At 40.2% G+C, this 22,560-nt stretch overlaps 1 protein-coding gene across 1 annotated transcript in view; it reads right to left on the bottom strand.

Moving 5' to 3' along the window:
• The window catches only part of KIF6 (kinesin family member 6), a 430,038-nt gene that overhangs the window by 207,342 nt on the left and 200,136 nt on the right, over positions 1–22,560 (bottom strand). Inside the window, exons 11-13 of the mRNA XM_044917220.1 lie at positions 9,255–9,360; positions 8,035–8,173; positions 3,574–3,789 (exon numbers count right to left, since the gene is read on the bottom strand). Of these exons, the coding sequence (XP_044773155.1) occupies positions 3,574–3,789; positions 8,035–8,173; positions 9,255–9,360 (461 nt within the window). The remainder of the gene's footprint in view (positions 1–3,573; positions 3,790–8,034; positions 8,174–9,254; positions 9,361–22,560) is intronic.

Genomic DNA, 22,560 nt, shown 5'->3' with positions numbered 1-22,560 from the left:
AATAAATAAATAAATAAATAAATAAATAAATAAATAAATAAATAAATAAAATACCAGTGGCATCACCTGTGATGAGTGGGTTCTGTTAGCATCTCAGTTAAAGGATGTGGTGAATCATCAGGGGCTTTTGGAATACTGACTGGTTCCAGGTGACTATCTGGAACACACAGAGAACTAAACAAGTAAACAATGACAAAACCCCCCCCCCAAAAAACAAACAAGAAAACCAAACTATCAAAGTCCTGCTATTTTAAAGAGAACCATATGACTCTTTTCAAAATGTAGAGCTGAACAATCCCTCTCGTTGCTTCAGTGAAACCAAAACAGACATTTAACCTCCAAAAAAACCAAGAAGCCCCAAAGCCCCTAACCTTCCTTCCTCTGCCTTGGCAGGCTGCTTGCACAATGACTGTGTGGGGCTCTCTAGTGAACCATGAATTTAGTTTCATTTTCTTTTAGTACAAAAAATTTGAAAGAAGTCATTTTTTCAGCATGAAGTGGGGGTGAAGGGAAGGAGGAGGGTCACCAGAGCGGGGACAGCTTCCCAGCAGTCTCAGACTGGACAAGGTCAAATCTACTTGCTTTCTGCATTGAACGCAGCCCAGTGGATGGTTAATAGAAACTGACACCTATATAAGGCAGAAATCTTTCAAAACAACATGCTTATTTTTTTTTTTTTTTGTATTTGGCTTGGTTTACACAAGCTTCTTGTATAAAATAATGCAATAATAAAAGCCTAATCAGCTCCCAGGATCTTTAAACATTGTAACAAACTATCCCATTACCTGTTGCTTTGCAGCACTGATTCATCCACAGCAATTTCATCCTATCTGTAGTTTTGCCAAGAAATAAAATCAGTCCTTCATCAGTCCCTCCTCCAAATGCTTAGATCATTATCAATCCATTTGTGAGCCTACTCCTACTTAAAGTTACTGCTAGAACTATATCCAACAACAGTTAAAACAACTCAAAAACCCTTTCAACTATAAGGCTCTTCTCCAAAACTCTTTTACCTCATTTGTACTTGGACTTTACAAACAATTTCCATTATTTTTTTTTTCAGCGACTTTCTACTCAAGTGAACTTAATTCATTTTCCAAACAAAACTAGTTTGTCTTGATAGTAGTATCAAGGGAGGAGAAGAGTTACTGAAAAATTTGACTATAATTATGACTTAGGAGAGAGATTATGAGATGCTGTGGGGAAGAAGAATTATGAGAAGGGAGATGGTGTGGGCAAGAGAAAATAGAAACAGAAAAGGTCTGGCACACAGCAAGGGGAAGGGCAGTGATATCAAGGCCATTTCTGCAGGGGCATAATGGTGTCTGTCTTTGGAGAAGGTCAGTGAACAGTTCCTTCCATCATGAGCACAGGGTTCTAACGTACGGGTACTGACTGCGACCTTTCCTATCAGTAGAGATGCCAGGCTCTGCTCTCTATAGCCAACCATGCCAACTGCTGCACTGTTCCTTACCTTCACAAAAAACCTCACCAGCCACCTAGAGACCTGGGGCCCATCCTCACCCTTACCCCCCCACATCCATTAGTCACCAAGCCCTGCTCACTCTCCCTCCTAAATGCTTCTGATCCCCCCATCTCTCTCTCATCCCCATCCTTTGGCTTACCACTATGCTACAATGGCCTTCTAATTAGTTATTCATACTCTGTGTCCTCTGCCCTTCTATTGTGCACACATTATTCAACCTGTCTTCCCAGCCTCTCCCTGCCACATCCCACCACCCATCCTGGCCTTCCACCTCCTAAAATGCTCCTTTCCACCACAAAGACCCCGAAAGCTATTCAAATGATTCCTTCTGCTTACAATCTTGCTTCCAGCCACACTCCCCTCCTCATGTCCCTTTTTGGATCTTTCTGATCTTAACTTGAGATTGGGTTCCCTAGTATGTGCCCCATCAGTAATACAGAGGTGCACTTTTGTAATTAATTGTTCAAATCTCTCTTCTCTGTTAGTCTCTAAGTGCTCTGAGATCAGAGGTTGTGTTTATCCTTGTATATTCTTGTATAATATGGGGGTAAAACAAGAACTTACAGAATAAGGATTAGATGAGTTAATCCAATCAGACAGCTTTGAATACTACCTGATATATATGCAAGGGTTATGTAAGCTGTAGCCATAATAGTAATAATTAGCACGGTACTGGAACAAAGCATGTACTCAATAAATACATGTTGAATGAATAAAGGAATAAATAAATTGATGGATGAACTAATGAATTCACCAATCCAGAGGGTCTCCTTTTTTTTAAGAACCAGCTGTTACCCATAACTGAGTACAGGAATATTGTATGGAAAACAGTCACAGAGAGGAATAATTGTTTTCCTGTCTACTGCCACCATGATAAATGGTAAAAATAGCAATTTTGGTTTCCTTTGATTTTGAATTTACTCTACTGTATTGCTAACTAAATATTCAAAGCAAGGAGATTTCGAATTAAGAGATAAAGGGATATAATATCACAAAGTATATTTCTAGGCTTCTTGACCTTGCCTTTATTAATTAAAAAGCGTCCTTCTTAAGGAGTACCATCCTCTAATTATTCCCAAGCTAAATCCTTTAGAAAACCATGCATATCAGGTCACCCATCCCAACAAATATTTATACAGAAAATTTCAACCTATGTTGCCAAAAAGGGAAGGTTTTCACCCCTCTGTTCTGGTACCTTCCATATTTCAGATTCCTCAATGTCTTCAAGAGAAAGGCACCAATCACATGACTGTACATCATGCTCTGCTGGTCTAACAAAAAGAGAAAATAACACAAACTAAACCGGGCCTCTAGCCAGGGTTCTGTAGTTGCTGAGAGGACATACTGATCAAAAGCTACAAGTGGGGAAAGTGCCTCTGAGTTGATCCAACCCAGTCAAATCCTACTATCTGACAAAGTTTTGTTTGTTTATTATCCTTTAAGGCAGACTGTGATAATATTTTTAAATTATTTTGCTGCAGATAGCTTATTCGGATTTAGAAATAAATACTGTGTCATCACATTGGCAATGCAACATCTGTCCTTATTCTTTCCCTCCTCTATCAGAGGAAAGGTTTTGTTCCTTTCTCTAACTTTAACTTTTCTCCTGTTGCCCTGGACCCATCTATTTCTGCCTCTGAGCTCTGTGACAATTCATACTTTGTTTTCAGTTCAGTCATCAATTTTGGAAACTGGTATTTAAGAGATTTGATAGTTATAAAAAATAACTATAACAAATAAGTTGTCATTTCTTCATATTTAAAACCAAAAAATGCTATGCTGAATTCCATTATGGAGCATGAGGAATGCCAGACTTGTTTCTTTTTTTTCCTTTTGAGGATAAATTTTACTTGGGGATTTTTGTTATTGCTGCTGCAGCTGCTGCTGGTACAACTTTAAAACCTCAAGAAATACTAGTAATAATAACAACAAGAATTACAATGATGAAGAATAGAATGATATAATTATTTCCATGTTTATTACTTTTTCTATAGATGTATAATTTATGATAGCCTATGTTTTCTCATTTAAGCCTATGTTTTCCATACTTAAGATAATTTATATATATATAAGTAAATATAACTGACCTGTTTTTCTGTGGAGCAAACTGGATTGGTACCCAAAAGTGCTGACATCCTGGACTTGTGTGGTTGCTGAGGATGGCAACATCCTCAGACCTTCAGGGTTCCCAGGTGGGAAGGGCGAGCTCTGTGAGTGTCTACATTCACTTCTATCCATGCTGGATAAGTGGAGAGCATCTTGAGCTTTCTTTTTTTCCTTCTTTAGCATATTGACCAGAATATCTGAAACTTGATTTAAGGATTTAGTGACTCATGCTAAGTTGGAATGATCAAAACACTAATGTTTCAATTGAGGTTAATATTTCCAACAATATTTGCTATTTGTCATATGGTAGAGACCACTGAAGAAGACTTCAACTTCTCGAAGTCATTTATCTAGTTATAGACAGTTTAGGAAGCAACTGGTTTTTCAATATGGCACATTATATGAAAAATTAGCAAACCCAAAGGTCTTTAAAATGCTCTGAGTTTAAACTGGTAAAGACTCAAAATTCTTATGAAAGGGTTTACAAGAAATAAAATGAACACTTAGTAGGAGTGGGCAAAGGAGCTATGGTTGTATCTGTGAATAAGTAAGACTTGAATCCAGGATGCCGCTCAGGAGGCAGCAGGAGGAGTGGAGAGGGAGAACACCAGAATCTGCCCAACTGGCAGAGCAGCCAAATCAGTTTTGCTGGCCAGAGCACTCCTACATCCAACACATGTTTGCTTAGCATACATTTGAATGGGACTTACAGTCATTTTTTTTTAAAAAGTCTCTAAATCTTTGTCCCAAATGGAACTGAAAAGAAGTGAATTGTTAGTACAGATACATTATTTTACAGTGCACCTTTTGGTAGGCCATTTAAATATATTGGGAGCACTGATGAGGATCGATAACATCACTGCATGCCACCCTCCTTTGCTGTTCTTTCTGGCTCCAGATGCTGAGAACTCTAAGGGATTTCTGCCATCACTGAGAGAAAGACTAAAATCCCTCTTGAGAATCTCAGAGCTCCAAGTGCATATGCAGCAAGCTGAATTGCAGGCCTCCAGCGTCCCCAGAGATGGTGAGTGAGGAAATATGGAGGTGGTGGGGAGAGAAGATTGCAACTCAGATGCCTGTTCTTGGGCAAGTCTCATAGGGGTCATTTGATTTCCATTTTCCTCTTTAGCTTTGACTCTAACTTCTTGGAGATTTCCAGAAGCATAATCACTCTTTCTCTCAGAGTCCCTGATGTGCCTTCCAATCTTTGCCTCAAAAGATGTGTCCTTACCAAAGGGGGTTGTGGGCCTTGGCCTGGCAGAGAAGAGCAGTGCTCTGCCCACATCTTCCACTCCTTCTCGTGAGAACTGATTATCCATAGCATCAGATGCTTCCACTGGCTCACACACTGCACTGGCAATATCCATTCCCTCACCCATTCGACAGTGTGCTGTGGAGCTTGTACTATGTGCCAGGCATGATTCTAGGCAGAGGGATGGAATGATGAAAAGGCAGACTAGTTTCTTGCTCTCATGAAGCAGATGTCCTCGGGAAAGTCAGATCTCAAGTACACGCACTGAATGTTAGAGGATGAAAGGATAGCTAATTTTTAAAAGGTCAGGAATGACTGAGCAGCTACTCTACATTGAGTGCTTACAAAAGACTTAGGAGATTGCCATTTAAGCTGAACATCAAGAGGCAGTGGCCAGAGGAAGAGTATGTCAGCAGAGTTCATGGCTAGCGCTAAAACCCTCAGGAGAAGGGCCTTGTCAGTGGCTCCCAACAGGGGCTATTTTACCACTCAAAGGATGTTTGGCCACATCTAGAAGCATTTTTGGTTGTTGTACTGCGGGGGGGGGGGGGGGGGTGTTGGTTACTTAAGTCTAGTGGGTAGAGGCCAGAGAGGCTACAAAACATCCTACAATGCACAGGGGAGCCCCCACAACAGAGAATTATACAGCTCCAAATGTTGAAAGTGCCAAAGTTGAGAAACCTGGTGTTAGAACAACCACAGAAAGGACACTGTGACCAAAGCCTAACACATACAGGACAGAGACATAATAAACGAAATCAGGGGCTTGGCCGGGGCTCCATCATGTAGGGCCTTGTGATCTGGAGTAAGGAGCTAAGGCTCATTCTAACGGGCCCTGGCAGAATTTAACCAGAGACGTGCAGCATTCTGATGTACATTTCATGATGATCAGAGTACAGATTTATCTTCTTGGCTGCCTTCCTTCTTCCCACCTTTCCTTTGTCTTCTTCCTGTGCCCATTCCATTTAACTTGGGCCTTTGTTGTGCGGGGTCCTAAATGACACACTGTTACATGTTTGGCGAAGGGGTGTCTGAACTTTACTCACACTGATAATGTCACTGAAATGACACCATTTTCACTCCCTTTCCAAGAAGAGTGTTCAATGTCATTCGCTGTCATTTTGGTTGCTTTACCGTCTTTTGTTGAGCTCAGGTATTACCACCTGTTTTTCTCATATACCAGATCTTTCTCATTCCTCCTGTCAGTCTTCGCCTTGGTGGTTCTACAAATGAGATGTGAAAATATCCTCCAACCTGGCTGTGAGAAACCTTGAAATTTCAACAGCCTTTCTTGGTTATTAGCTCTTGATGAGCACAAGATTTGTGATGAGTAGATCTGAGCTGCTATTTTTCCTCCTTCTGAGTTTGCCCATTGTCTGCAGAGTCATATCTCCCACCATAGCACACCAAGCACTTTCCAGTACCTCACCTTACTGGCTTTGCTCAGCACTGTGAGGTTGGCAAGGCAGGCTGTACGGTCCTACTACTAAAGAGTAGGACCATACATTCAACGTTCCATTGAATAGCTGTGGAGCTAATGCAGGAAGAGCGAGGATGTCAATCCAGGTGTGAACTTGAAGTTCAGCGATTTTTTCACCATGGCTCCTACACACCATCATTTTGAACATGAGTCTCAGAAGGAGGAGATGCTGCTCAGGTCATTCCCAGTTGGTGAAGAATCCAGCGCAGCCCCACACGAACAGTGGTACCTGGATCTGGTGGTCAATAAGGGAGATGATGTATGTCTCTCTCTCACTCTCCTGTTTAAATAAACATACATGCATAAGCCCAGACTGGTTCCTCACTGTCATATCTCATCTCATCCCTCCTATAGGCACACACATTCATAAGCCCAGGAGGGGATTAAGAAGTTGGTAGGAGTGTTTAGGGGAGAAGATCCTAAAATAGGATCAAGATTTGGAAAAGAAGCAGAGCTCAGACTGGGGCTGGGGCCAGGCCTGAGGTCTGGGCTGGGAGCATCCCTGGAGCTGGATAGGGTAAGAGAGAGGAACAGGAATGCAGGGTGACCCTGTGGGCAGCACTCACAGACAAGGCCTCGTGTGGGAGTAGAATTCGCAGCTGAACCTACTGTTGCTGGCTGGATAAGAAAGCAGCTAAAACTCACTTGGATCAGGCATAGAGGGTCTGCTAATACTCAGCTAAAATTAGAGAGCGGGATTCATCAGGCAGTGTGCCTACCTTGTGTGTGGTTTGTTTTTACCTCTTTATTACTGGATGTCCTTCATATAGGTTATTTTTATGCATTTTTTTTCACATTAGCCGCAGCTAAAAGGCCCTTTAGTAATTTTTAAAAATGAACACAAATACCTGTTGATAAGAACTGACCAAAATAACTTCTTATGCACATTTAAAGTCAGCAAATGCAATGAAAATGTCAAATCTTTTTACAAGAAGCTTGACAGATAAAATGAGAAATAAGACTGAAGAAATGCTGGGGAAACCTGAGGTCTGAGCCCCCAGCCTGTACCTGGAGGCAGCTCCCATGGGCTGCTGGCTCTTGTGGCACCCCAAACACACTGCCTCCTAGAGCCAAAGAGGATTCTATCTTGAACACCCATAGACACTCGCTTCCAAATTTGGGAACATTTGTTAAGTGGAACCTAAAGCAGTAGATCTGGGTTTTAAATAAAAAAAAAAAAGTTGCATTTAAATCAATCTCTGCTCTCCATAAGCTAAATACCATTTGTCAGTTTTCAGCCACCATTTGAGTGCCACCCACACACCAGCCACAAATTCTGGGCCCTGGTGAGGCTGTGGTCAGCCCAGTGTCCGGTCAGTCAGCTAAAGATAAGCAGTTAACTTACTGGCTCAGAACTAAAACAGAAAGAGCACAGCGGAGTAGTCCAAAAAATATATTTAAAAAAAAGAATTTCATGTTAAGAGATGGTGTAAAAAAGACCACGCTTTTCAATAAACTGAAATAGTCCCCATAATAGTAACTGTATCTAGCTAAAAACAAAGTCAAAGTGTTTCTTTTATAGCAACTGTGTTTTTCACTGGTCACTACGTTCTCTGTGTGGGAAGGACCTCTCCTAAATGGCAAGAAGCAGTGTGAACTGGAAGCAGGGTGGGGGGCTAGAATGATGTGGCTAGCAGAAGGCATCGAAGTGTTCCCCTCCCTCTTGCAAGCCAGGAGAGGGTCAGTTTCTAATCGCTTTGGAAAGGATACTGATTTCATTATCCCTCTGCTGTAGAATGTCTCGGAGCTTTTGGTATTCCTCCTCTTTTAATGGTTCTTGGCAGTCTTGATCTTTGATTTCAGAGGAGACTGTGCTTTTTCCATGAATCTTCTTGTCATTCAATAGTTTCTGTAAGATGAAATAAGAGCTTAGAGCCCATACCTCTCTTCCAAATCTCTTAGTTTCTTGGACTCTTTTGCCTTCGACAATTCTTGCACAAATCAGGCGTGCCTGTCCTTTCTTGCCTCCTTGTCACTGCAACGCAGCTGCCTTCCCCTTCTCCCTGTCCCCTCTCTCCTCTCCCCTCCCCTTCCTCATCCTGTTCTCTGCTATCATCTCTCTCAGAAATTCCTACTCAAACATGATCCGCTCTTGAACTTCTTTCTCTTTCTCCTGAACCCCATACTACTTGCTTCACATTTTTATTTTATTTATTTATTTTGTAAGGTCTTTTTTTTAAAATTTAATTTAATTTTATGTTATGTTAGTCACCATACAGTACATCATTAGTTTTTGATGTAGTGTTCCATGATTCACTGTTTGCGTATAACACCCAGTGCTCCATGCAATACATGCCCTCCTTAATACCCATCACTGGGCTAAACCATCCCCCCACCCCCTCCCCTCTAAAACCCCCACACTTTTAAAAATATCACTTATCATGTGTTATAATTATTCTCTACCTATATGTCTTCTTCATGACTAACATTCAATTTTGCTTTCCCAATGTCTGGCCCATAGCAGACTCACAATAAATGTTTATTATCATAGTGAAGAATGCCAAATTATAAGTGAGGTAGAAATAAAAGTTAATGATATTCCCACTGTGTCATCATGAAAGGTAAAATGTAAGGCAAAGAAAAACTGAGGGTTTATATGGATAAATCTAAACAGCTGGGAAAAACGCAGGACACAATTTTCTTGATATATGTTGAAAATAAATGGTTTTTGAACACGGAATTATTCTGTGTACAAGTTAGAGATTCCTGGCAAAAGAATTACAAGTCTATGGTCTGAGCTTATTCACTGGCAGGTAAGATACAACCTTTGAAGAAATTCCGGAATAATCCCAGCCTGGTTGGAAGATCATAACATTCTGGACATGTGAAGCTGGATCCTAGCCTTTTAAGAGTTGGTCAACTAGACAAACTTCATTGCAGTTTCAACATGGCAGACAATGCCTTCTACTAGAGGAAATGCTGAACTTTACCTTTAAATGATGGAAACAGTGATGAATTTTACGCATATCAGTGCCAACCTCTAGTCTACTTTCTGGATCTTGGTCTTCCAAAAAGGATGTTATTAGTTTTTCCAGCCTAAAAATACATAATGTATGAGAAGCAACGATGAGCTAGAAACTTTAGAAATTCTAATGGCATTATTTGGTTGGTTAACATTCAAAGTACAGGATATTTTCCCACTTCTTTATGGAAATATAGTTAACTGATTTAACTAAAAATTAAAGGGAAAGAAACATATTGACAAAGTGAAATCTGAAATGATGCAATTATTAGACTACTTTCCAATAAATTTTCTTATCTTTTTATTATGTTATGTTAATCACAATACATCATTAGTTTTTGATGTAGTGTTCCATGATTCATTATTTGCATATAACACCCAGTGCTCCATTCAGTACATGCCCTCTTTAATACCCATCAACAGGCTAACCAATCCCCCCACTCCCCTCTCCTCTAGAACCCTCAGTTTTTTCTCAGAGTCCATAGTCTCTCATGGTTCGTCTCCCCCTCTAGCTTCCGCCCCTTCATTTTTACCTTCCTACTATCTTCTTCTTCTTTTAACATATAGTGTATTATTTGTTTAGGAGGTACAGGTCTGTGATTGAAGAGTCTTACACAATGCACAGCACTCACCAAAGCACATACCCACCCCAATGTCTATCACCCAGCCACCCATGGCTCCCACCCCCCACCACTCCAGCAACCCTCAGTTTGTTTCCTGAGATTAAGAATTCCTCATATCAGTGAGATCATATGATACACGTCTTTCTCTGACTGACTTATTTCGCTCAGCATAATACCCTCCAGTTCCATCCACATCATTGCAAAGGGCAAGTTCTCATTCTTTTTGATGGCTGCATAATATTCCATTGTATATATATACCACCTCTTCTTTATCCATTCATCTGTAAATGGACATCTTGGCTCTTTCCACAGTTTGGCTACTGTGGACATTGCTGCTATAAACATTGGGGTGCACGTACCCCTTTGGATCCCTACATTTGTATCTTTGGGGTAAATACCCAGTAGTGCAATTGCTGGATCATAGGATAGCTCTATTTTCAAATTTTTGAGGAACCTCCATACTGTTTTCCAGAGTGGCTGCACCAGCTTGCATTCCCACCAACAGTGTAGGAGGGTTCCCCTTTCTCCACATCCCTGCCAACATCTGTCATTTCCTGACTTGTTAATTTTAGCCATTCTGACTGGTGTGAGGTGGTATCTCATTGAGGTTTTGATTTGGATTTCCCTGATGCCGAGTGATGTTGAGCACTCTTTCATGTGTCTGTTGGCCATTTGGATGTCTTCTTTGGAAAAGTGTCTGTTCACGTCTTCTGCCCATTTCTTGATTAGATCATTTGTTCTTTGGGTGTTGAGTTTGATAAGTTCTTTATAGATTTTGGATACTAGCCCTTTGTCTGATATGTCATCTGCAAATATCTTCTCCCATTCTGTCAGGTGTCTTTTGGTTTCACTGACTGTTTCTTTTGCTGTGCAAAAGCTTTTTATCTTGATGAAGTCCCAATAGTTCATCTTTGCCCTTGCTTCCTTTGCCTTTGGCGATGTTTCTAGGAAGAAGTTGCTTCGGCTGAGGTCAAAGAGGTTGCTGCCTGTGTTCTCCTTTAGGATTTTGATGGACTCCTGTCTCACATTGAGGTCTTTCAACCATTTGGAGTCTATTTTTGTGTGTGGTGGAAGGAAATGCTCCAGTTTCATTCTTCTGCATGTGGCTGTCCAATTTTCCCAACACCATTTGTTGAAGAGACTGTCTTTTTTCCATTGGACATTCTTTCCTGCTTTGTCAAAGATTAGTTGACCCTAGAGTTGAGGGTCCATTTCTGGGCTCTCTATTCTGTTCCATTGATCTATGTGTCTGTTTATGTGCCAGTACCATACTGTCTTGATGATGACAGCTTTGTAATAGAGCTGGAAGTCCGGAATTGTGATGCCGCCGGCTTTGCTTTTCTTTTTCAACATTCCTCTGGCCATGCGGGGTCTTTTCTGGTTCCATACAAATTTTAGGATTATTTGTTCCATTTCTTTGAAAAAAGTGGGTGATATTTTGATGGGGATTGCATTGAATGTGTGGATTGCTCTAGGTAGCATTGACATCTTCACAATATTTGTTCTTGCAATCCATGAGCATGGAAGGTTTTTCCATTTCTTTGTGTCTTCCTCAATTTGTTTCATGAGTATTTTATAGTTTTCTGAGTACAGATCCTTTGCCTCTTTGGTTAGATTTATTCCTAGGTATCTTATGGTTTTGGGTGCAATTGTAAATGGGATCGACTCCTTAATTTCTCTTTCTTTTGTCTTGTTGTTGGCGTATAGGAATGACACTGATTTCTGTGCATTGATTTTATATCCTGCCACCTTACTGAATTCCTGTATGAGTTCTAGCAGTTTTGGGGTGGAGTCTTTTGGGTTTTCCACATAAGGTATCATATCATCTGCAAACAGTGAGAGTTTGACTTCTTCTTTGCCGATTTAGATGCCTTTGATTTTTTTTGTTGTCTGATTGCTGTGGCTAGGACTTCTAATACGATGTTGAGTAGCAGTGGTGATAGTGGACATCCCTGCCACGTTCCTGACCTTAGGGGGAAAGCTCTCAGTTTTTCCCCATTGAGTAGGATATTCACTGTGGGTTTTTCACAGATGGCTTTTATGATATTGAGGTATGTACCCTCTATCCCTATACTCTGATGAGTTTTAATCAAGAAAGATGTTGTACTATGTCAAATGCTTTTTCTGCATCTATTGAGAGGATCATATGGTTCTTGTTCTTTCTTTTATTAATGTATTGTATCACGTTGATTGATTTGCAGATGTTGAACCAACCTTACAGCCCAGGGATAAATCTCACTTGGTTGTGGTGAATAATCCTTTTAATGTACTGTTGGATCCTATCGGCTAGTATTTTGGTGAGAATTTTTGCATCCATGTTCATCAAGGATATTGGTCTGTAATTCTCCTTTTTGATGGGGTCTTTGTCTGGTTTGGGGATCAAGGTAATGGTGGCCTCATAAAATGAGTTTGGAAGTTTTCCTTCCATTTCTATTTTTTGGAACAGTTTCAGAAGAATAGGTATTAATTCTTCTTGAAATGTTTGGTAGAACTCCCCTGGGAAGCCATCTGGCCCTGGGCTTTTGTTTGTTGGAAGATTTTTGATGACTGCTTCAATTTCCCTAGTAGTTATAGGTTTGTTCAGCTTTTCTATTTCTTCCTTGGAAGTTGATACATCTCTAGGAATGCATCCATTTCTTCCAGGTTATCTAATTTGCTGGCATAGAGTTGCTCATAATATGTTCTTATAATTGTTTGTATTTCTTTGGTGTTGGTTGTGATCTCCCCTCTTTTATTCATGATTTTGTTGATTTGGGTCATTTCTCTTTTCTTTTAGATAAGTCTGGCCAGGGGTTTATCAATCTTCTTAATTCTTTCAAAGAACCAGCTCCTAGTTTCGTTGATCTGTTCTACTGTTCTTTTAGTTTCTATTTCATTGATTTCTGCTCTGATCTTTATTATTTCTCTTCTCCTGCTGGGTTTAGGCTTTATTTGCAGTGTAGGGTTAGGTTGTGTATTTGAGACCTTTCCTGTTTCTCGAGAAAGGCTTGCATTGCTATACACTTCCCTCTTAGGACTGCCTTTGCTGCATCCCAAAGATTTTGAACAGTTGTGTTTTCATTTTCATCTGTTTCCATGAATTTTTTTTAACTCTTCTTTAATTTCCTGGTTGACCCATTCATTCTTTAGTAGGATGCTCTTTAGCCTCCATGTATTTGAGTTCTTTCCGACTTTCCTCTTGTGATTGAGTTCTAGTTTCAAAGCATTGTGGTCCAAAAATATGTAGGGAATGATCCCAATCTTTTGGTACTGGTTGAGACCTGATTTATGACCTAGGATGTGATCTATTCTGGAGAATGTTCCATGGGCACTAGAGAAGAATGTGTATTCCGTTGCTTTTGGAGGGAAAGTTGTGAATATGTCTGTGAAGTCCATTTGGTCCAGTGTGTCATTTAAAGTCTTTGTTTCCTTGTTGATCTTTTGCTTAGATGATCTGTCCATTTCAGTGAGAGGGGGTGTTAAAGTCCCCCACTATTATTGCATTGTTGTCAATGTGTTTCTTTGCTTTTGTTATTAATTGCCTTATATAATTGGCTGCTTCCACGTTAGGGGTATAGATATTTACAATTGTTAGATCTTGTTGGATAGACCCTTTAAGTAGGATATAGTGTCCTTCCTCATCTCTTATTACAGTCTTTGGTTTAAAATCTAATTTGTCTGATACAAGGATTGCCACGCCAGCTTTCTTTTGGTGTCCATTAGCATGGTAAATGGTTTTCCACCCCCTCACTTTCAATCTGGAGGTGTCTTTGGGTCTAAAATGAGTCTCTTGCCGACAGCATATCAATGGGTTTTGCTTTTTTATCCAATCTGATACCCCGCATCTTTTGATTGGGGCATTTAGCCCATTTACATTCAGGGTAACTATTGAAAGATAGGAATTTAGTAGTGCCATTGTATTGCCTGTAAGGTGATTGTTACTGTATATTGTCTGTGTTCCTTTCTGATCGATGTTGCTTTTAGGCTCTCTCTTTGCTTAGAGTACCCCTTTCAAGATTTCTTGAAATCTCGTGTTTGCAAATTCCTTTAGTTTTTGTTTGTCCTGGAAGCTTTTTATCTCCTTCTATTTTCATTGACAGCCTAGATGGATATAGTATTCTTGGCTGCATATTTTTCTCATTTAGTGCTCTGAATATATCCTGCCAGTCCTTTCTGGCCTGCCAGGTCTCTGTGGATAGGTCTGTTGCCAATGTAATGTTTCTACCACTCTAGGTTACAGACCTCATCCTGAACTGCTTTCAGGATTTTCTCTTTGTCCCTGAGACTCCTAAGTTTTACTATTAGATTCGGGGTGTTGACCTATTTTCATTGATTTTGAGGGGGGTTCTCTGTACCTTCTGGATTTTGATGCCTGTTTCCTTCCCCAAATTAGGGAAGTTCTCTGCTATAATTTGCTCCAATATACCTTCTGCCCCCCCCCTCTCTTTCTTCTTCTTCTGGGATCCCAATTATTCTTATATTGTTTCATCTTATGATATTGCTTATGTCTCGAATTCTGCCCTCGTGATCCAGTAGTTGTTTATCTTTTTCTCAGCTTCTTTATTTTCCATCATTTGGTCTTCTATATCACTAATTCTCTTTTCTGCCTTATTTATCCTAGCAGTTAGAGCCTCCATTTTTAAAAATATTTTTTATTGTTATGTTAATCATCATACATTACAACATTAGTATTTGATGTAGTGTTCCATTCTTCATTGTTTGCATATAACACCCAGTGTTCCATTCAGTTAAAGCCTCCATTTTTTATCACACCTCATTAATAGCCTTTTTGATTTCAACTTGGTTAGATTTTAGTTCTTTTATTTCTCCAGAAAGGGTTTCTCTAATAAATTCCATGCTTTTTTCAAGCCCAGCTAGTATCTTTAAAGTAATGATTCTGAACTCTCAATCCGACATTGTACTAATGTCCATATTGAGTAGGTCCCTGGCAGTTGGTACTACCTCTTGTTCTTTTTGTTGAGGTGATTTTTTTCCATCTTGTCATTTTGACCAGAGGAGAACAGATGAATAGGAGAACAAAATGCTAACAGGGTAAAAAAGACCCCAGAGAAATATACACTAAACAAATCAGAAGAGACCTGAAACCAGGGGACAAGAAAGGGAAAGAAAGAAAAAAGAAAAAAGAAAAAGATTAAAAAAAAAAGAATATGATCAAATATGATAAGGCTGGTGCATAGATCAGTGCCACACACTAGATTTTGGGCATATTTTGGTCTGTTAGAAGAAACTGCCTCCCAAAATTTTAAAGAAAGAAAAACTTATAAACGTATAAAAAGAAGGGTAAATATGATGAAGGGATGGAATACGACTATAATGATGAAAATTATAAAAGATTTTTATAAAAGGAATTGATAAGATAAGAAGTTGGTTGAAAAAAGAAAGAAGAGGAATTAAAAAAAAATGGGAGAGAATGTGATCAGGCAGGAGACTAGAACAAAGCCATACACTAGAGATTTAGGGTATATTTTAGTCTGTTAGAAGAAACTGTATCCCAAAATTTTAAAGAGAGAACAAATTATATATATATATATATACCAAAAATAAGGTTAACTACTATGAAGGGATTGAATATGACTCTAAAAATGAAAAATAAAAAAGATTTTTAAAAAAGGGATTGACAAGAAGTTGGTTGAAACAGGGAAAAAGAAAAATTCAAAAAAAAAGAAAACGAAAAAAAGAAAATAAAAAAAATTAACTTTGAAAGACTAAAGAATCAGGGCAAAAAAGCCATGAATTCTATGTGCTGTATTCCCCTAGCGCTGGAGTTCTGCTGTTCTTATTGATTGGTAAACTTGGTCTTTGCTGGCTGTTCTTGCTGATCTTCTGGGGGAGGGGCCTGTTGCTGTGGTTCCCAAATGTCTTTGCTGGAGGCAGAATTGCCCCGCCCTTGCCAGGTCCGGGCTAAGTAATCTGGAGGGGTTTGCTCTCGGGAGCTTTTGTTCCCTGCAAGCTCTCCGTACAGCTTTGGAGGACGAGAGTGAAAATGGCGGCTTCCCAATCTCCACCCCAAAGGAGCCGAGAACTCGGGGCCCCATTCCTCAGTGCGCCCCCAGAGAAAAGCAGTCAATCACTCCCGTCTCCCCGGTCTCCGGCCACACTCCGTGCTCACCCGGCTGTGACTGAGCATTTCTATCTCTCGCACCCGACCCCGTGTGGAGTCTCCAAACCCAGCAGATCCCTGCGGTGCGCTCCTGCGCCGGTTCTCCCAGGGGAGGAAGGGGAGTCTCCCTGGATCTGCAGCTTGTTGGGTCCCTACTGGAGGAGCAGTAACCTGACTGTGCCACAGATCACAGTTTATGGCAACCCCCAGCTGAGAGCCCACTCCTTGGCTCTGTCTCTGCCGCCGGCTTCCCACTCCAATACCTGGGAGCTCTGCTGCACTCAGTCACCCCTGGTCTTCCTGTGACCCCAAGGGTCCTGAGACCACACTGTCCCAGTGAGGGTTCCACCCCCCGCTTAGCCACTGGAGCGACGTCCCTCAGTGGAGCAGACTTCTAAAAGTTCCAATTTTGTGCTCTGCTGCTCTATCACTTGCTGATAGCGGCTGACAGAGGCTCCCTCCCCCGCTGTCTATCTTCCTGAATATCACCTTGGATTCACTTCTCTGCATGTCCTACCTTCCCAAAAGTGGTCGCTTTTCTGTTCAGAGAGTTGCTGCTACTCTTTTCTTCGATCTTCTGTTGAGTTCGTAGGTGTTCAGAATGGTTTGATCCCTATCTAGCTGAATTCCTGGGACCAGACAAAATTTAGGTCTCCTACTCCTCCGCCATCTTGCTTCTCACTTCCCGATAAATTTTCACACACAGCTTTCAACTGAGGAATCATTTGATTTCTACAAAACATGCATTGTCATGAAGCTGAATTTCCATGCCTCTATGCCTAGTTGCCACAGTGCCAGAAAAAGTAATGCAAAAGTTTTCTTTTTATTAGTTTCATTAAAGATTCATGCCATGCCTCAACAGTTTGGACCTCAGTGATGCTCCACAATCCTGCTAATCATCCCTGGTTGACTTATTTTTTTTTTATGTTTTTATTGAAATTCCAGTTAGTTAATACTAATTTCAGGTGGACAATATAGTGATTCCATACTTCACTACATCACCTGGTGCTCATCACTACAAGTGCCCTCCTTAATCTCCATCACCTATTTCACCCATCCCTCCACCCACCTCTCCTCTGGTAACTATCGGTTTATTCTCTATAGTTGAGTCTGCTTCTTGGTTTGCCTGTTTTTCCCACTTTGCTCATTTGTTTTGTATCGTAAATTCCAATAGAAGTGGAATCATATGGTATTTATCTTTCTTTGACTTACTTCACTTAGCATTATACCCTTTAGCTCCAACCACCTCGTTGCAGTCTTGCTCCCAGGACTCTGGGATCATGACCTGAGCTGAAGGCAGATGCTTAACCGACTGAGCCACCCAGGCACCCCATCTTTCTCACATTATGAAAATATTTGCATACTTTCAGCATCTTTTTTACCTGTACAGATTTCCCTTCCGCTGTCACTGTTAGCCCACTCCAGCTAGATGTAATGATTTCCATCTAGAGCAGCTTTGGACTTCATTTTTATCTCTTCCTATAATCTGTGACATGTGACAGCTGATATTTACAAGTGTGAGACAATTATTATTGTTTATTTATTTATTTATTTTATTATGTTATGTTAGTCACCATACAATACATCATTAGTTTTTGATGTAGTGATCCATGATCCATTGTTTTCGTATAACACCCAGTGCTCCATGCAGTATGTGCCCTCCTTAATACCCATCACCGGGCTAACCAATCCCCCCTCCCTCCTCCCCTCTAAAACCCTGTTTGTTTCTCAGGTCCATAGTCTCTCATGGTTCATCTCTCCCTCCAATTCCCCCTGCCCATTTTTCCCTTCCTTCTCTTAATGTCCTCCATGTTATTCCTTATGTTCCACAAATAAGTGAAACCATATGATAATTGACTTTCTCTGCTTGAATTATTTCACTTAGCATAATCTCCTCCAGTCCCATCCATGTTGATGTAAAAGTTGGGTATTCATCTTTTCTGATGGCTGAGTAATATTCCATTGTATATATGGACCACATCTTCTTTATCCATTCATCCGTTGAAGGGCATCTCGGCTCTTTCCACAGTTTGGCTATTGCGGACATTGTTGCTATGAACATTGGGGTGCATATGGCCCTTCTTTTCACTACATCTGTGTCTTTGGGGTAAATACCCAGTAGTGCAATTGCTGGCTCATAGGGTAGCTCTATTTTTAAATTTTTGAGGAACCTCCACAGTGTTTTCCAAAGTGGCTGTACCAACTTGCATTCCCACCAACAGTGTAAGAGGGTTCCCCTTTCTCCACAACCTCTCCAACATTTGTTGTTTCTTTCCCTGTCCATTTTTGCCAGTATAACTGGTGTAAGGTGGTATCTCAGTGTGGTTTTGATTTGGATTTCCCTGATGGCTAATGATGATGAACATTTTTCATGTGTCTGCTGGCCATTTGTAGGTCTTCTTCAGAGAAGTGTCTGTTCATCTCTTCTGCCCACTTTTTGACTTGATTATTTGTTTTTTGGGTGTTGAGTTTGAGAAGTTCTTTATAGATCTTGGATACCAGCCCTTTATCTGTAGTGTCATTTGCAAACATCTTCTCCCATTCTGTGGGTTGCCTCTTTGTTTTGTTGACTGTTTCCTTTGCTGTGCAGAAGCTTTTTATCTTGATGAAGTCCCAAAAGTTCATTTTTGCTTTTGTTTCACTAGCTTTTGGAGATGTATCTTGAAAGAAGTTGCTGTGGCCGATGTCAAAGAGGTTACTGCCTATGTTCTCCTCTAGGATTTTGATGGATTCCTGTCTCACATTGAGGTCTTTCATCCACTTTGAGTTTATCTTTGTGAATGGTGTTAGAGAATGGTCGAGTTTCATTCTTCTGCATGTGGCTGTCCAATTTTCCCAGCACCATTTATCGAAGAGACTGTCTTTTTTCCATTGCATGTTTTTTCCTGCTTTGTCAAAGATTATTTGACCATAGAGTTGAGGGTCCATATCTGGGTTCTCTATTCTGTTCCTTTGGTCTGTATGTCTGTTTTTGTGCCAGTACCATGCTGTCTTGGTGATCACTGTTTTGTAATATAGCTTGAAATCGGGCAACGTGATGCCCTCAGCTTTGTTTTTCCTTTTCAACATTTCCTTGGCAATTTGGGGTCTTTTCTGATTCCATACAAATTTTAGGATTATTTGTTCCAGCACTTTGAAAAATGTCATTGGAATTTTGATCAGGATGGCATTGAAGGTATAGATTGCTCTGGGTACCATAGACATTTTAACAATGTTTATTCTTCCGATCATGAACTTGGAATATTTTTCCATCTTTTTGTGTCTTCTTCAATTTCTTTCATGAGTGTTTTGTAGTTCCTACAGTATAAATCCTTTACCTCTTTGGTTAGGTTTATTCCGAGGTATCTTATGATTTTTGGTGCTATTGTAAATGGAATCGTTTCTTTAATTTCTCTTTCTACAGTTGCATTGTTAGTGTATTAGAAAGCAACTGATTTCTGTGCATTGATTTTGTATCCTGCCACATTACTGAATTGCTGGATGAGTTCTAGTAATTTGGGGGTGGAGTCTTTTGGGTTTTCCACATAAAGTATCATGTCATCTGTGAAAAGAGAGAGTTTGACTTCTTTGCCAATTTGAATACCTTTTATTTCTTTTTGTTGTCTGATTGCTGTTGCTAGGACTTCTAGTACTATGTTGAACAACAGTGGTGAGAGTGGGCACCCTTGACGTGTTCCTGATCTTAAGGGAAAGGCTCTCAGCTTTTCCCCATAGAGGATGATATTCGCTGTGGGTTTTTCATAGATGGATTTTATGAGCTTGAGGAATGTTGCCTCTATCCCTATACTCTGAAGAGTTTTAATCAGAAAAGGATGTTGTATTTTGTCAAATGCTTTTTCTGCATCAATTGAGAGGACCATATGGTTCTTCTCCCTCCTCTTATTAATGTGTTCTATCACATTGATTGATTTGCGAATGTTGAACCACCCTTGCATCCCGGGGATAAATCCCACTTGGTCATGGTGGATGATCCTTTTAATGTATTGTTGGATCCTATTAGCTAGGATTTTGTGGAGGATTTTGGAATCCATATTCATCAGGGATATCGGTCTGAAATTCTCCTTTTTGATGGGGTCTTTGCCTGGTTTGGGGATTAAGGTAATGCTGGCCTCATAGAATGAGTTTGGAAGTTTTCCTTCTGTTTCTATTTTTTGAAACAGCTTCAGTAGAATAGGTATTATTTCTCCTTTGAATGTTTGGTAGAATTCCCCAGGGAATCCATCAGGCCCTGGACTCTTGTGTTTTGGGAGGTTTTTGATCACTGCTTCAATCTCGTTACTGGTTATTGGCCTATTCAGGTTGTCCATTTCTTCCTGTTTCAGTCTTGGCAGCTTATAGGTTTCCAGGAAGGCCTCCATTTCATCCAGATTGCTCAGTTTATTGGCATATAGTTGTTGATAATAATTTCTAATAATTGTTTCTATTTCCTTGGTGTTGGTCGTGATCTCTCCCCTTTCATTCATAATTTTATTAATTTGGGTCCTTTCTCTCTTCTTTTGGATAAGTCTGGCCAGTGGTTTATCAATCTTATTAATTCTTTCAAAGAACCAACTTCTAGTTTCATTGATCTGATCTACTGTGTTTCTGGTTTCTAATTCATTGATTTTTGCTCTAATTCTAATTATTTCTCTTCTAGTGCGTGGCTTAGGCATCGTTTGTTGCTTTTTCTCTAGTTCTTTAAGGTGTAGAGTTAGTTGGTGAATTCGGGATTTTTCTATTTTTTTGAGTGAGGCTTGGATGGCTATATATTTCCCCCTTAGGACCGCCTTTGCAGTATCCCATAGGTTTTGGACCGATGTGTTTTCGTTCTCATTGATTTCCATGAATTGTTTAAGTTCTTCTTTGATTTCTTGGTTGACCCAAACATTCTTGAGCAGAGTGGTCTTTAGCTTCCAAGTGTTTGAATTTCTGCCAAATTTTTTCTTGTGATTGTGATTCAATGCTCCAGTTTTAGAGCATTGTGGTCTGAGAATATGCAGGGAATAATCTCAATCTTTTGGTATCGATTGAGACCTGATTTGTGACCCAGTATATGGTCCATTCTGGAGAAAGTTCCATGTGAGCTTGAGAAGAATGTGTATTCTGTTGTTTTAGGGTGGAATGTTCTGTAAATATCTATGAGGTCCATCTGGTCCAATGTATCATTCAAAGCTCTTGTTTCCTTGTTGATTTTCTGCTTAGATGATCTGTCCATTGCTGAGAGTGGAGTATTGAGGTCTCCTAGAATTAATGTATTGTTATCAATATGACTCTTTATTTTGGTTAACAGTTGGCTTATGTAGATGGCTGCTCCCATGTTGGGGGCATAGATATTTACAATTATTAGATCTTCTTGTTGGATAGACCCTTTAAGAATGATATAGTGTCCTTCTGTGTCTATTACAGACTTTAGTTTAAAATCTAATTTGTCTGACACAAGAATTGCTACCCCAGCTTTCTTTTGAGGTCCGCTGGCATGGAAGATAGATCTCCATCCCTTCACTTTCAGTCTGGATGTATCTTTAGGTTCCAAATGAGTCTCTTGTAGACAGCATATGGATGGGTCCTGCCTTTTTATCCAATCTGCAACCCTGTGCCATTTTATGGGAGCATTTAGGCCATTCACGTTGACAGTAATTATTGAAAGATATGAATTAATTGTCATCATGTTGCCTGTGAAGACGTTCTTTTTATAGATTGTCCCTGTAAATTTCTGTTGTAGATCACTCTTGGGGTCTTTCTCCTATTATAGAGCCCCCCTTAATATTTCTTGCAGGGCCAGCTTAGTGGTCACATATTCTTTCAACTTCTGCCGGTCGTGGAAGCTCTGCATCTCTCCATCCATTCTAAATGAAAGCCTTGCCGGATAAAGTATACTTGGCTGCATGTTCTTCTCATTTAGTACCCCGAATATGTCTTGCCAGGCCTTTCTGGCTTGCCAGGTCTCTGTGGATAGGCCTGATGTTATTCTGATGTTCCTCCCTCTGTACGTAAGGAATCTCTTCCCCCTAACTGCCCTTAAGATGGTTTCCTTGGTTCTAAGATTTGCAAGTTGTACTATTACATGCCGGGGTGTTGGCCTGTTTTCCTTGATCTGAGGAGGGGTCCTCTCTGCCTCTAGGACTCAAATGTTTGTTTCATTCCCCAGATTAGGGAAGTTCTCAGCTACGATTTGCTCAAATACATCTTCTAGCCCTCTCTCTCTCTCCACTCCCTCCGGGATTCCAATGATTCTGACATTAGAATGCCTCATGGTGTCACTTATTTCTCTGATTCTATTTTCATGGATTCTGAGTTGTTTTTCCCTGGCCTCCTCTTTTCCCTTTTTATCTATTATACTGACTTCCAGATCGCTTATTCTCTCTTCTGTCTCAGTTACCCTAGCTGTTAGATTATCTAGATTGGATTGGATCTCACTGATAGCATTTTTAAGTTCTGCCAATTCACCTTTTATTTCTGCCCTTAGAGACTCTATGTTGCCATTAATTGATTTCTCCATTCTAGCCATTGTCTTCACAATTGCTAGCCTGAATTCCATCTCCAACATCTTGGTTATATCTGCATCCATTTGT

This window comes from Neomonachus schauinslandi, chromosome 8 (assembly GCF_002201575.2).
Source record: "Neomonachus schauinslandi chromosome 8, ASM220157v2, whole genome shotgun sequence".
Classification (NCBI taxonomy): domain Eukaryota; kingdom Metazoa; phylum Chordata; class Mammalia; order Carnivora; family Phocidae; genus Neomonachus; species Neomonachus schauinslandi.
Note: the sequence above shows the minus strand (reverse complement) of the source record. Positions and strands in the feature narration are given on the sequence as shown.